Source organism: Erythrolamprus reginae, chromosome 7 (genome assembly GCF_031021105.1).
Source record: "Erythrolamprus reginae isolate rEryReg1 chromosome 7, rEryReg1.hap1, whole genome shotgun sequence".
NCBI lineage: Eukaryota > Metazoa > Chordata > Lepidosauria > Squamata > Dipsadidae > Erythrolamprus > Erythrolamprus reginae.
Window position 1 is genome coordinate 78,032,073 of NC_091956.1, and position 15,256 is coordinate 78,047,328.

At 40.2% G+C, this 15,256-nt stretch overlaps 1 protein-coding gene across 1 annotated transcript in view; it reads right to left on the bottom strand.

The window, feature by feature from the left end:
* Nucleotides 1-314: 314 nt before the first annotated feature.
* The window catches only part of ARHGEF38 (Rho guanine nucleotide exchange factor 38), a 52,281-nt gene continuing 37,339 nt past the window's right edge, over nt 315-15,256 (bottom strand). Inside the window, exons 8-14 of the mRNA XM_070757932.1 lie at nt 12,763-12,867; nt 11,125-11,247; nt 10,230-10,565; nt 9,291-9,431; nt 6,435-6,633; nt 5,759-6,021; nt 315-3,116 (exon numbers count right to left, since the gene is read on the bottom strand). Of these exons, the coding sequence (XP_070614033.1) occupies nt 2,931-3,116; nt 5,759-6,021; nt 6,435-6,633; nt 9,291-9,431; nt 10,230-10,565; nt 11,125-11,247; nt 12,763-12,867 (1,353 nt within the window). The 3' untranslated portion in view covers nt 315-2,930. The remainder of the gene's footprint in view (nt 3,117-5,758; nt 6,022-6,434; nt 6,634-9,290; nt 9,432-10,229; nt 10,566-11,124; nt 11,248-12,762; nt 12,868-15,256) is intronic.

Consider the following 15,256-nt stretch of genomic DNA (forward strand, 5'->3'; position numbering starts at 1 on the left):
AGTAATTAGAGTTTGTAGACCATAGTTCTAATTAAATACAGTTATTAAATACAATTTAACAATATTGATTCTTTTAAAATATCTGTGATGCTTTACTCTTCTCCAAATATAAATCAAAAACCCATTATGAACGCTAAGAAATTTGTGTATATATGTTAGAGGGAAGATCCTTTACAATAGTGATACATCAGCTGCATTTCTTCGGAGAGGGGTGGCATACAAATCTAATAAATTATTATTATTACTACTACTACTACTACTACTACTACTACTACAACAACAATGGAATAAACAAGATTGTGTGTCAGTCCCAGTTCTACAATCTGTTCTTTATTGGATGTTGAGTTGGGCAGCATATAAATTAAATAAATATACTTCATTAGTTCTTAATACATAGGAAAGGGCATCACATTTAGTGACCTCTGTATTTATATTTTTAAATGATTTGGAAATTATCTAGGTGGATATCATTTATCATGAATGGCTGCTTTCCTGCTTGCTCACAAACGTTTCTGGTTTAGTGAGTTTATTAATATTACCCAACAATTCCCTTCATCAAAAACCCAGAATGTCCCAATTAAGTCCAGCCACAAGCAGATCAATGCTAATCTATGGAGTCCACAAGGCACTTGGAAGTTCCTCAATCAAAATAAAGCCGCCTGACAAATTTAAATCCACAACCCAAGAGAGATAAACAAGGCAAGAAAAGTCCAGAGTTCCCAAGGCATGAGCCAAGTCAAGGCATGGTGTCAAGCCAAAGTGAGGCATGAATCACAATGACCACAAAACCCACAGCTAGAAAACAAACCCATTCCCGGCATCGTTTCCATGTCTTTTCTGTGCTAAATAGCCAAATTTCAGTGTAATGCCTCTGGCTGTCCTTCGCTGCTCCTGCCTTTTCTATGCCCTATGTGTCCTTGGATCAGGTATAGAAGGCAGTTCCTCTTCCTCATCACTGACCAGCTCCAGCTGCATGCTTCCCCCAACCTGGAGCCTCAGGATTGTTCTGTTGCAGCTGTGCTTCAGCCAAATCCATCACAGACAGCGGCTCGGAGCCATCCATCAACTTAGTTCCTGACGTGCCAAGAATAGTTGATCCTCACCCAAGCTGACATCTAAAGAGGTATTTGGGGGAGTCATCACATTGTCCCATGATAATGTTGCAGGATCCAATCTGAGTTGGTCACCAGGACCAGAAGTTTTGTCTTTCTGAGCTTTTGTTTTGTATGCTGTGTTTTTATGTTTATTCTATGAGCCGCTCCAAGTTTTCGGAGAAGGGCGGCATACAAATCAAATAAATAAATAAATAAATGACTAAATGTCGAAAGCACACAGAACACTTATCTTCCCATCAAATTGGTCCCTATTTTTCTACTTGCATTTTTTACATGCTTTCGAACTAGGTTGGCAGAAGCCGGGACAAGTGGGAGCTTACTGGGGATTCAAACCACTGAACTGACAACCTTTCTGATGGGCAAGCTCAGCGTCTTAGCCACTGAGCCAGCATGTCCATGTGTATACAGAATTGCATTTATCTCTCCATTGAGGCTACCAGCTGTCACTTAAAATAAGTTCAGGAGGCATTTTCAGCAGAACTACAGTGGTGAGATTACAGTTCTTAATTTGAGATTAAGAACCACTGTTCTGTTGAAAGGTCAGCAAAAAGTGCATTCAGTTCTTGAAATCTTTGCAAACTTGCTTCTAGACGTGTCTTGCATAATCAAAAAGGCACTTCTTTCGTGCAAGTAATCAGTGAATTTTCTCAACTCCCCTGTACCACTTCAGTTCCTTATACCTGAGTCAAAACAGTTTCTAAGAGTATTTATAAACCTGAGAACATTCTTGGACAATATAGGGTTCTTCTTGCCCGTTCCTGATTAATTCACAAATCTACAAAAATCAAACTCTGAAATTTTATAGCTGGCATAGTTTAGTTGTGTTAGGCTTTTGCAACAAAGATCATCAAGACATTTTGTGGCCCCTAAGGGACTAACTAGATTATTATGTCATGAGATTTATGTTTATGTTGTTATAGGACAGTGATGGCGAACCTATGGCATGGGTGGCACGTGAGCCATTGCTCAGATAGCTCCAACGTGTATGTGTGTGCCAGCCAGCTGCTTTTTTGGCTCACACAGAGGCTTTGGGAGGATGTTTTTGGCTTCCAGAGAGCCTCCAGGGGCATGATGGAGGGCGTTTTTACCCTCCTCCAGCTCCAGGGAAGCCTTTGAAGCCTAGGAAGGGTGAAACACGAGCCTATTGGGCTCACCAGAAGTTGGGAAACAGGTTGTTTTCAGATTTTAGAGGGCCTCCGGCGGGTGGGGGAAGCTATTTTCGCCCTCCCTAAGCATTGAATGATGGGTACAGGCACTGACGCATGTGCGATAGTGCGCGCACACGTTCTTTCGGCACCCGGAGAAAAAAAGGTTCATCATCACTGTTATAGGAGATGTAGCACAGCAATCCACAATCTTTAGCGGCCCGGCTGGGTGCGAAAGGGAAACTGTGTCACACAAGCAGCGGGCTAAAATGCACACACAGCTCAACTCGCACGAGCCGCGGGCCAGCACACCAATGCACATGCGCAATTTTACATGCACAATTGAGCGCTTGCAAGGCCCAGTTCCAAATAAACCATGGCCCGAGAGTCAGTGGCTCCTGGTTTAGCGGATTAGTTCAATATAATTAAATGTCTCAGAAATCTGTGAAAGGCGTTACAAGAGTTCTTATTCAGTCCAGTGTGACAAAAGTTTAAAAGTAAAAGCAAATATACGCATTCCATCAAAATTCCTTCTTCACAAGTACCACTTCAATTCCGGATCTTGGAAGCTCTTCGATTATTGCAATTTTTTTAAGGCACAAAAATTGTATAATATCACAATCAAAGTCTTCTGCCTTTGAGGATTTATTCCGTAAGTTACATCTGATATTTACGCGTAGGTCATCTTCCCTAGATAATTAGCCGGCACGTAGCCTTTTTGTCCGTCGGCTTCGGCTAACCACCATTCTTTATTGCCACTCAGGTCTGAAAAACGAAGGATCTGAACTCGCTGATACTCGTGAAGACTCAGTTCCTGGTTACTCCTTGCTTGAAATGCATGAACGGCATAGAAAGTCTAAGAGATAGGAAACATAAAAGAGAGAGAGAGAATGAATGAATATTCCATCCTACTACTTCCTATTCCAGTGAAAAACTGGGAAAAAGCACTCAAAACCAAATCAGCACCAACTTGCTTGTTTCTTTAAAAATCTTGCATCCGATTTGGAGTAATCTGAATAGTGTCACTAATATTAGGCCCAAATCCCTAAATTTAAAAACTCTGTTCTTATTCCCAATGAGATAAGTATGAAGCCATGAAACAGTGGCATATTAAAATTACCTCCTGGATCTGTTAATACTTTTCTTGATTTATCACCGAGAACCATAAAATATGACGTGCTCTAACTTAAAATAATCTTTCAGCAGTACAGCATCAGCTCCAGATTTGGGGGGAAAAGAAGACCCTAGACCACGTTTTAAGCAGGCATGCTCATTTGCCTTTGTCATAACTGATCATTTGCACATCTTTCTTCTCTTTTTCTTTTGTGTACTTTGAGAGCATATGCACCAAGACAAATTCCTTGTGTGTCCAATCACACTTGGCCAATAAAAATTCTATTCTATTCTATTCTCTGAGATCAGACTATACAAAGATGCTGTAATTCATTTAGCTGGAGAAGAAAAATGAATAAGCAGCTACAGTTAAAAAGCCACTAACTTGTTAGTACAGTGTGTACAACTAGTTAGGTTTTACAATATATCACCTAAGCCAGCAATGTATGGTTAAAGGCATTAATGTACACCTCCCCCAGGCTTTTATATTTTATGTTTGGTATGCATGTGTTGTATGGTTTTAATTGTTGGGGTTTTATATATACTTTTTAAATATTAGATTTGTATTACTATTACCGTATATTGTTCTTGTTGTTGTTGTGAGCCGCTCCGAGTCTTCGGAGAGAGGCGGCATGCAAATCTAATAAATTATTATTATAATTATTATTAATTAGCACACCACTGCTTTAAGAGCTGGTGTTGCAGTCATCTATAAGAAGGAGTCTCATTCTCTCTCTCTCTCTCCCTGATTATTCTCTGCTAGTTTGTCTATGTCAGTGTTTTTCGACCAGTTTGCCGTGGCACATTAGTGTGCCGTGAGACATGGTCAGGTGTGCCGTGGGGAAATTAAACACGGGTCCCCAAACTACGGCCCGCATGCCGGATACAGCCCGCATAGGACATTTATCTGGCCTGCCACCTCCATACGAACATAAACATTCCCCTCACAATCCCTCCAGCTATCAGCAACAGGAAGAGTAGAGGAACAGGGAAGGCTCACTGACCAATCACCTTCCAGGATTCATCCCAACCACTAGCGATGAACCAATAGCAGGCCACCTCTCATCCACACCCAGGAATGTCCCCGCTTGGGCTGCCGTGCACTTGTCATTGTGTGGCCGCGGCAAGTAGTTGAAGCTCAAGGTTGACTCAGCCTTCCATCCTTCCGAGGTGGGTAAAATGAGGACCCGTATTATGGGGGCAATAGCTTAGCTCTGTTAAAAAGTGCTATTGCTAACATGTTGTAAGCCGCCCTGAGTCTAAGGAGAAGGGCGGCATAAAAATCGAATGAATGAATGAATGAATGAATGAATGAATGAATGAATGAATGAATAAATAAATAAGCTCCTCCCCATGGTCCCGATTTCTAATCCTGGTCAGGACTGGAGGTAAATGTTGCCACCACTAGATGAAGCCTCAGCCTCAACTATATGTATAATAAGTACTGTGTTAGAGTGTCCCTTTGTGTCATTTTGGTTGGTGGTGTGCCCCAGGATTTTGTAAATGTAAAAAATGTGCCGTGGCTCAAAAAAAGTTGAAAATCACTGGTCTATGTAACTATGCTGTTGTAAGAACTACTGCGTGTACTAAGAACTATGTGTTCTAATGTTGGTTTGTATATGTATTGAGAGAGGCTTGTAATATTGTATATGTATTGTCAGTATTAATTGATGTAATTGTGAATGACTAGGATTGTTCTTGGCTATGATATTTGACAAATGTAAATAATATTTATACACTTAATGTATCAGGTCTGGTTATCTGAAGTTCTACTCATATCTCTGAGTTATTAGCTGGATATTCTCCATCTCATAGAAACATAGAAACATAGAAGACTGACGGCAGAAAAAGACCTCATGGTCCATCTAGTCTGCCCTTATACTATTTCCTGTATTTTATCTTACAATGGATATATGTTTATCCCAGGCATGTTTAAATTCAATTACTGTGGATTTACCAACCACGTCTGCTGGAAGTTTGTTCCAAGGCTCTACTACTCTTTCAGTAAAATAATATTTTCTCATGTTGCCTTTGATCTTTCCCCCAACTAACTTCAGATTGTGTCCCCTTGTTCTTGTGTTCACTTTCCTATTAAAAACACTTCCCTCCTGAACCTTATTTAATCTTTTAACATATTTAAATGTTTCGATCATGTCCCCCCTTTTCCTTCTGTCCTCCAGACTATACAGATTGAGTTCATGAAGTCTTTCCTGATACGTTTTATGCTTAAGACCTTCCACCATTCTTGTAGCCCGTCTTTGGATCTCCACATTTCCCATTGCACAGGGGTAATACGGATTATTCCTCAACCTCTAATATAATCCATCCTTGGAATTCAACCTCTCTCCTTTTTTATAAATGGACTGGTCATGAAATGATGCTTACGTGCTGCTCATCCGTTTCATAAAAGCTCTCCAGCTCTGAGCCATTCACAGAGTCTTTTTCACACAGGCTATTGTAGGAAGAGTCACTGCCACTTCTCTTGTGTCCTGTGGGTTTGGTACCGTTGTCATCCAGTTGTCGTGAAGAGACAAAAAGGCTGATGTTATCGAAGTCACCATCGCAAAAATGGATTTCCCCAGGATTTTTTTGTGCCTTGGCTGGTTTATAGGGTTTCAGGAAGGAAGAGTAAACGTATCCTTTATGAACTATATGTGGAGGAAGAGAAAAAATTATTTTATTGTAAGAACCTTAAATTATTGCACGTTAAAAAAGAGAGACAGGGAGATATTGCAATCTGAAAACCCAGTGAAAGTTGGAGGAGTCAAGAAAAAAATTTTAATAAGGGTTTTTTAGTTATTAAATATTAGATTTGTTATATACTGTTTTACTATTGTTGTTAGCCGCCCCGAGTCTGCGGAGAGGGGCGGCATACAAATAAAATAAATAAAATTAAATAAAATTAAAAATAAATAAATAATAAAAATAATAATAATAATAAAAAATAAAATAAAATAAATAAAATAATAAAACAAAACAAATAAAATAAAATAAAATAATAAAATAAAATCAATTTCCATTCCATTCTATCTATGCTAAGAGTACAGTATGAAGTACTTACTTCCAGTATCAACAAGCCACCTGCTTGTAGAGCCAAAGGGATCCTTTTGGTCTATGAGAGCCACCACTTCTCCTTCATAAAGATCAATATCCAAGTCCTGTGTGGCATTGCATTTACGCTTGGCTTGGTATAGCAAGTCCACATTGTACATAGAAAGTAGCATTAACCGGTGGACTTCTTTCTGGCGAGGAAATTCAGGCTGGGGAAAAAAAGCTGATTGATAGAACTAATATATCATGGAACAGCATGCTCACTGGTCATTGCAATTTTCTGCATAAATGTGATTTCAGTCCTTGCCTGGTTTAAAATAAGAAAAGTCATACCTAGCTATGATCTGTCAAATAAACCACAATTAGCCAAAGTCAAACTCAAGTCCAAAATCACATTATGGTTTAGTCCAATGTATGAATTTAGTCTTATTATTCACATACCTGTGCTGGTTCATTTTTTTGAAGCTACAAGATTCCTCTTCCGCAAAGCATATTAAATTTGTCTGTTTCTCTCGTTTTAATGCATTCATATAGAATTATAGAATTTATACATGGTATGCTTGTATGTATGATTGGTTCTTTAAATTGGGGTTTTTTAGATTATTTTTAATATTAGATTTGTTTACATTGTCTTTTTTATTGTTGTTAGCCGCCCCGAGTCTTCGGAGAGGGGTGGCATACAAATCTAATAAATACAAATACAAATAATTCATTTGGTGAATTAATATAAGGCATTTGAACTTATCCTTATCTTATAGTGATTCACATCACAAGGCCATCCTTTAGAAATTAGTTATCCACGATAGTACTACTACTCCTACTACTCCTACTACTCCTACTACTACTACTGTATTTTATGCATGGAATGATATACCTGTACATAAAATTGTAAGATATACATCAAGACTTAGCTGCTGCTTCCTAAGCATCTGATGTTGTTAGCATGAAGCAGACCAGAATGGAAACTGGGATCCATACATAACCAAAAGCAATTTGTTAGAATTGTATCTAATTCAGTGCAGTCTACTCAGTCATGGTTTAGTGCAGTGATGGCGCTAAAGAGCATGTGCGCATGCTATCGTGCATGCACAAGTACCCACACCTATAAGTCTACGGAGTCTACAGAGAGGGGCGGCATACAAATCTAAATAATAATAATAATAATAATAATAATAATAATAATAATAATAATAATAATAAATAAGTATATCAGAATTGAGGAGAAGCAGCTAGAGAAATTAGTGAAATAGGAAGATCTAAACATCGAGCTGCAACAACTCTGGCATAAGCCCGTGAAAGTGGTCCCAGTGGTACTTGGCACGCTGGGCGCAGTGCCAAAGGATCTCAGCGGACATTTGAAAACCATCGGAATTGACAAAATCTCCATCTGTCAATTGCAAAAGGCCGTTTTACTGGGATCGGCAAACATAATTCGCCGCTACATCACGCAGTCCTAGGTGCTTGGGAAGCGCCCGACTGGTGATGAAATACGAAATCCAGCATAGTGATCTCATTTGCTGTGTTGTACTGACATAATAATAATAATAATAATAATAATAATAATAATAATAATAATAATAATAATAATAATAATTATTATTATTATTATTATTATTATTATTATTATTATTATTATTATTATTATTCAATGCCTGGGGAGGGCAAAAACAGCTTCCCCTCCACCCCGGAAGCCCTCTGGAGGCCAGAAACAGCCTGTTTCCCAATTTCTGGTGGGCCCAGTAGGCTTGTGTTTTGCCCTCCCCAGCCTCAAAGGGCATTCCTGGAGCCAGGGAAGGGAAAAAACACCCCCCTGGAGGCTCTCTGGAATAATAATAATAATAATAATAATAATAATAATAATAATAATTATTATTATTATTATTATTATTATTATTATTATTAGTAGTAGTAGTAGTAGTAGTAGTAGTAGTAGTAGTAGTATTTATTAGATTTGTATGCCGCCCCTCTCCGAGAACTCAGGGCGGGGAAGCTAAATACGCCCTCCCAGAGCTTCTGTGCGAGCCAAAAATTGGCTGGCCGGCACATACATGCATATTGCAGATGAGCTAGGGCAACAGCTCATGTGGCAGCAGATATGACTCCGTGTGCCACCTGTGGCACCCATGCCATAGGTTCGCCATCACTGTTTTAGCATCTATGCACTTAGTCATAGAAGATTTTTTTGTTTTACAGTATACATAAAGGAGATCTCAGCATGTCTAGATTGAACATAAATATGGTGAATCCCTAGATCACAGGTGTCAAACTCAGAGCGTCACGTTGCCGTCACCAGATTATCTCAGGGACCGCCTTCTGTTGCACGAATCCCAGCGACCAGTTAGGTCCCACAGAGTGGGTCTTCTCCGGGTCCCGTCAACTAAACAATGCCGCTTGGCGGGACCCAGGGGAAGAGCCTTCTCTGTGGCGGCCCCGGCCCTCTGGAACCAACTCCCCCCAGAGATTAGAATTGCCCCCACCCTCCTTGCCTTTCGTAAGCTTCTTAAAACCCACCTCTGCCGCCAGGCATGGGGGAACTGAGATACTCTTTCCCCCTAGGCCTTTACAATTTTATGCATGGTATGTCTGTATGTATGCTTGGTTTTTTTATTATAATGGGTTTTAATTGTTTTTAGTATTGGATTATTGTTATACGCTGTCTTATTATTGCTGTTAGCCGCCCCGAGTCTCCGGAGAGGGGCGGCATACAAATCCAATAAATAAAATAAATAAATAAAATAAATGTGATATTTTGTGAAGTTTTCTCCTTCACGGAGATGGGGTGGGCGCTGCCTACGTGTGATGCATCCAGTTTGGCATCCCTGCCCTAGCTTGACATAAATACTCAATTTAATGTCAAATTGCATACCTGGAGAGAGACGGGCCTCTTTTTTTCAAAGCTCAGCTTTCTTTCAATAAAAGTTACACAGTGGTTTTCCTTGATACAATTCAAATTGTGAACCTCTTCAAGGACCTGATCTTGTATTTCACTGATACTTGGACAAGTTTTCTGCAAATGGTAAAAGAGACTCAAGGTTACCTAATCATTCACCAACTCCCCCCAGAGATTAGAATTGCCCCCACCCTCCTTGCCTTTCGTAAGCTGCTTAAAACCCACCTCTGCCGCCAGGCATGGGGGAACTGAGATACACTTTCCCCCTAGGCCTTTAAAACTTTATGCATGGTATGTCTGTATGTATGATTGGTTTTTATATAATGGGTTTTTAACTGTTTTTAGTGTTGGATTATTGTTATATACTGTTTTATTACTGTTGTTAGCCACCCCGTGTCTGCGGAGAGGGGCGGCATACAAATCAAATCAAATCAAATCATAAAAAAAATAAAAGTCCATCCCTATCAACATTTTATCTACCAGCAATGCAATACCCCTTCTTCAAAAAGTTCTCCGGGTTTTTTATTTAATTGGATAAAGGTGTGTTTACACTGCTCAAAAAAATAAAGGGAACTCTCAAATAACACATCCTAGATCTGAATGAATCAAATCAAATCAAATCAAATCATAAAAAAAATAAAAGTCCATCCCTATCAACATTTTATCTACCAGCAATGCAATACCCCTTCTTCAAAAAGTTCTCCGGGTTTTTTATTTAATTGGATAAAGGTGTGTTTACACTGCTCAAAAAAATAAAGGGAACTCTCAAATAACACATCCTAGATCTGAATGAATCAAATCAAATCAAATCAATCAATAAATGCCAAAGGCGCAAGAAATTCTGTTAACCTCCCGCCAGAGGCGGTCCCTATTTTTCTACTTGCATTTTTACATGCTTTCGAACTGCTAAGTTACCTCTGGTTTAATTGCTAGTAACTGGGATTCATTGGTTGAAAAGGATTGCGATGCTGATGACATCATGTCTTTCAGGAGAGTGATGAGACAACATAGGCAACTGGTTACAATTTTCTTCGCGGCTTCATTGAACCTCTGGAGCTCCTCCACCAGCTGTGCATTGAGAGCCTCGTATTCTTTTCTGGCCAGGTCCGTATCATCCCCTGAAGCTTTTTGATACAAGCTACTGTAATCCAGAAGTTTGTCATAACGCTTTTGGATGAGCTTCTGGGGGCTGAAGAAAAGAGCCTGCAGGGCCGTCAACGGAGTCAACACCAACTTCTCTACTTGGTTCAGCTTCATTCATCGGAAGAAGGGAAGGCAAAAGAGAGATGTCAGAGCAGAGAAATCAAGCCACATTCCCATTTGTTAAGCAACATTAGCGTAACTTTGACACAAGGGGGATCTTATCTCCTCGAGATTCGACTACTGCAATGCTCTCTCCATGGGGCTACCTTTGAAGAGTGTTTGGAAACTTCAACTCGTGCAAAATGCAACCTCACGAGCGGTCATGGATATGCCCATGATTCTCCAACACTCTGCGGCCTGCAGTGGTTGCCCATTGGTTTCCGGACACAATTCAAAGTGTTGGTAATGACCTATAAAGCCTTACATGGCATTGGGAAAGATTACTTGCCGAGCCGCCTTCTGCCATATGTATCTCAGCAACATAGGTCCCACAGAGTTGGTCTTCTCCAGGTCCCGTCAACCAGACAATGTCACTTGACGGGGCCTAGGGGAAGAGCCTTCTCTGTGGAGGGCCCGGCCCTCTGGAATCAGCTCTCCCCGGAGATTTGCATTGCCCCCACCCTCCTTGCCTTCCATAAGAGTCTATTCCATATATTCAAGAACTTACAAACAGTTTGCTAGGATGCCCAGCATGTATCAATGTGTCCGAAGATCTGTTTGCCCCATCTTCATTCTCGTGTAGCAGATCTTGAAGATCAGTTAGGCACTGTGCTCCTAGAAATACAGAGTCCTGAAAAAAATGATGTATGGTCTGATTTGCGAATTAAAGTAAGTCATGAGTTCCTTAACAATTATTTGTAACAACAGAGAAAAAACAGAATTGGTTGCACAACAGATAGCCCAACTATTTTTTAATAATGGCTTTCCCTACTTTACAAACACAATATAATCTTAAAATGTGCATTTACCATAAGATGCACTATGTGAAGTTTATATCTTCATGTATTTTGCTGCCAACCTGCCTTCCATTGAGGACCTGTATACTGCACGAGTCAAAAAGAGGGCGGGGAAAATATTTACTGACCCCTCACATCCTGAACACAAACTGTTTCAACTCCTACCCTCAAAACGTCGCTACAGAGCACTGCACACCAAGACAACTAGACACAAGAACAGGTTTTTTTCCAGAAGGCCATCACTCTACTAAACAAATAATTCCCTCAACACTGTCAGACTTTCTACTAAATCTGCACTTCTATTCTACTAGTTTTTCTCATCATTCCTTTCACCCATTTCCTCCCATGTTGACTGTATGACTATAACTTGTTGCTTGTATCCTAAGATTTTTATTAATATTGCTTCTTCGTTGCTTATTTGACCCCTATGACAATCATTAAGTGTCGTACCACATGATTCTTGACAAATGTATATTTTATGTACGCTGAGAGCATATGCACCAAGACAAATTCCTTGTGTGTCCAATCACACTTGGCCAATAAAATTCTATTCTATTCTATTCTAATGGTTTGAGAATTCATTTCAAAATACAGTGGTACCTCAGTTCTCGACCACAATCCGTTCCAGAAGTGTGGTTGAGAACCGATTTGGTTGAGAACCGAATTAATTTATCCCATAGGAAATAATGGAAATGGATTTAATTGGTTCCCAGCCCATTGACTTGGTACAGGCAGCTGCACCAACTTTTTCCTTCCCGGCAGCGACGGCTCCGGCGGCTTACCTTCATCACATGACGTTCCTGACGCTGCTCCTCCTCGTAGGGAAGCCGCCGGAGCCGCCGCTGCCGGGAAGGAAAAAGTTGGTGCAGCTGCCCGGAGGTACCGAACTGAACCGCTGAGGAAAGGAGCCCCCCGAAGCTGCCGGTATTGCAGCCAGCCCTACCCTTCCTGCAGCTTGGAGCAGTTACAAGGTAGAGACTGGGAGGCTGTTAAGAGGGCGGCCAGGAGGGGTGTGTCGGGATTCCGACTCCCATTCCCTCTGACCTCGTCCCCTCAGATCTTACATTTCGGATAGTAAACAAAATTTTCTGTTCAGTATCCGAATTTTTGTTTGGATACCGAAGCAAATTTTTGCAGAAAAATTTGTTTGAAATCCGAAATGTATGAAAACCGAGGCGTTTGAGAACCGAGGTACCACTGTACTGTTTCTGGTAAGGGGGAAGCCTTAGTACTTTCTTCCTATCTGTGAGATCAATTCAGGATTTGAATCAAGTTTGACAGGTCAAATGTTGATTTGCAGCCTGTGAACGGTTAGCACCAAGGTTGCAATATTATTACATAACACTTACTTCCAAATTCTGAAGAGACAATGGAATATTCTTCACACATAGTTTGACTGTCTTTTCTAAGCTTTTGAATAGCTTCTCTTCTTTATTAAAGACTTCATCTTTCACCTAAAGACGGAACAAAATGTTATAGTTAGGATAAGAACACAATTGGTACAGTAATGCTAAAATGCCTTAGAGCTCCTTCCCAGTGGTCTGTTGCAGCATCTTCACATAACCGGGGTGGCGCAGCAGGTAGAGTGCTGTACTGCAGGCCACTGAAGCTGACTGTAGATCTGAAGGTCAGCGGTTCAAATCTCATTCACCGGCTCAAGGTTGACTCAGGATTGTGGGGGCAATAGGCTGGCTCTGTTAAAAAGGGTTATTGCTAACATGTTGTAAGCCACCCTGAGTCTAAGGAGAAGGGCGGCATAAAAATTGAATAAATAAAATAAATAAATAAATAAATAACAATAAATAAAAGCTTGAGGGAATATTAAAATACCTTCACCGCCATTCTGGTTACAATTTCTTTAATTTCAGTCCTGTGGGGTCCTTGTTACTCTCGGAACTTGGTGGTTCTTGCAAACATTTTACTACCAACCTTGGTAACACTGCAGACCAAGACAACTAGACACAGGGTTTTATTTCCCCGAACGCCATCACTCTGCTAAATAAATAATTCCCTCACCACTGTCGAACTATTCACAAATAGTTGACTGCACCACTATTACTATTAGTCTTCTCATCATTCCTATCACCCATCTCCTCCCACTTACGACTGTATGACTGTAATTGTTGCTTGTACCCTTACAATTTATTTATTTATTTTATTGATTGATTGATTTTGTCCAATGAGGGTTTTAGTGGGTATACACATAGTAAAATACATGATGAAGGTTATAGAGGAGATACTCATAGTAAAATATATCTAAGAAATAATAGAAGACATAGTAATAGAACATATCAATGAAAGAATAGAAGAAGAGATATAGGAATAGAAGAAAGGTATAGGAGATATAGGAGAGCAATAGGACAGGGGATGGAAGGCACTCTAGTGAACATTGATAGTTTCCTGATTGCTTATTTGTACCCTATGACAAACAACCTGATCGCAGTCCCTAATTTATATATAGCCACTGCAGAATTGTGATTCTGGCATATAAGAACATCCTAGTTAAAGTAAATTATGTGCTTCAGATTTCTTAACAGCTTGAGAAATGCACGGGCAGTTGATAAAACACGTTTTGGAATGGGCAAAGAGTATGGACAAAATAGGAGGAAAAGGAAGGAAAGTTCCTAGTGCTCTAATCAATAACTCTCTTAAAATCCTTATAAAGCAATGGCTGGGGTGTCAAACTCAAGGTCCATGGGGCTAGCCTGGAAATAGCAAAGGACCAGCCCGCAGTGCCTGTTGCAGCCAAAATATTTTGGCCGACAGGGTGTTGCAGGCAGCCGTTCAGGCAAAAACAGGGCACGGACTCCTCCATGCCCCATTTTATTTATTTATTTACTTATTTATTTATTTTGTCCAATACACAATGAGGGTTTTACTGGGTATATATCTATATACACATAGTAAAATACATGATGAAGGTTATAGAGGAGATACTCATAGTAAAATATATCTAAGAAATAATAGAAAAGAAGATATAGGAATAGAACATATCAATGAAATAATAGAAGAAGAGATATAGGAATAGAAGAAAGGTATAGGAGATATAGGAGAGCAATAGCACAGGGGACGGAAGGCACTCTAGTGCACTTGTACTCGCCCCTTACTGACCTCTTAGGAATCTGGATAGGTCAACCGTGGATAATCTAAGGGTAAAGTGTTGGGGGTTTGGGGATGACACTATGGAGTCCGGTAATGAGTTCCACGCTTCGACAACTCAGTTACGGAAGTCATATTTTTTACAGTAAAGTTTGGAGCGGTTAATATTAAGTTTAAATCTGTTGTGTGCTCTTGTGTTGTTGTGGTTGAAGCTGAAGTAGTCGCCGACAGGCAGGACGTTGCAGCATATGATCCTGTGGGCAATACTTAGATCTTGTTTATGGCGTCTTAGTTCTAAACTTTCTAGGCCCAGGATTGAATGTCTAGTCTCGTAGGGAATTCTGTTTCGAGTGGAGGAGTGAAGGGCTCTTCTGGTGAAGTATCTTTGGACATTTTCAAGGGTGTTAATGTCTGAGATGCGATATGGGTTCCAAACAGATGAGCTGTATTCGAGGATGGGTCTGTATTCGAGGATGGGTCTGGCAAAGTGCTGTAGGAGACGTCCATCCCATATCCCTCCTCCTGGCCAGCCCAGGGAGACTTACAATCAGATCTGGCCCTCAAGGTAATCCAGTTTGATGCCTCAGCACTATGCCATAACAAAGTTGACTTAGTTGTGGTTGCATTGAAATTGGCCACTGTGGATTGTAAATTATTGATGTGAGTAAATCCAGCAAAGATTTGATTACTCTTGTCTAAACATACCATAGTTTAGTATGATGTGTAAACACAACAAGTGATTAC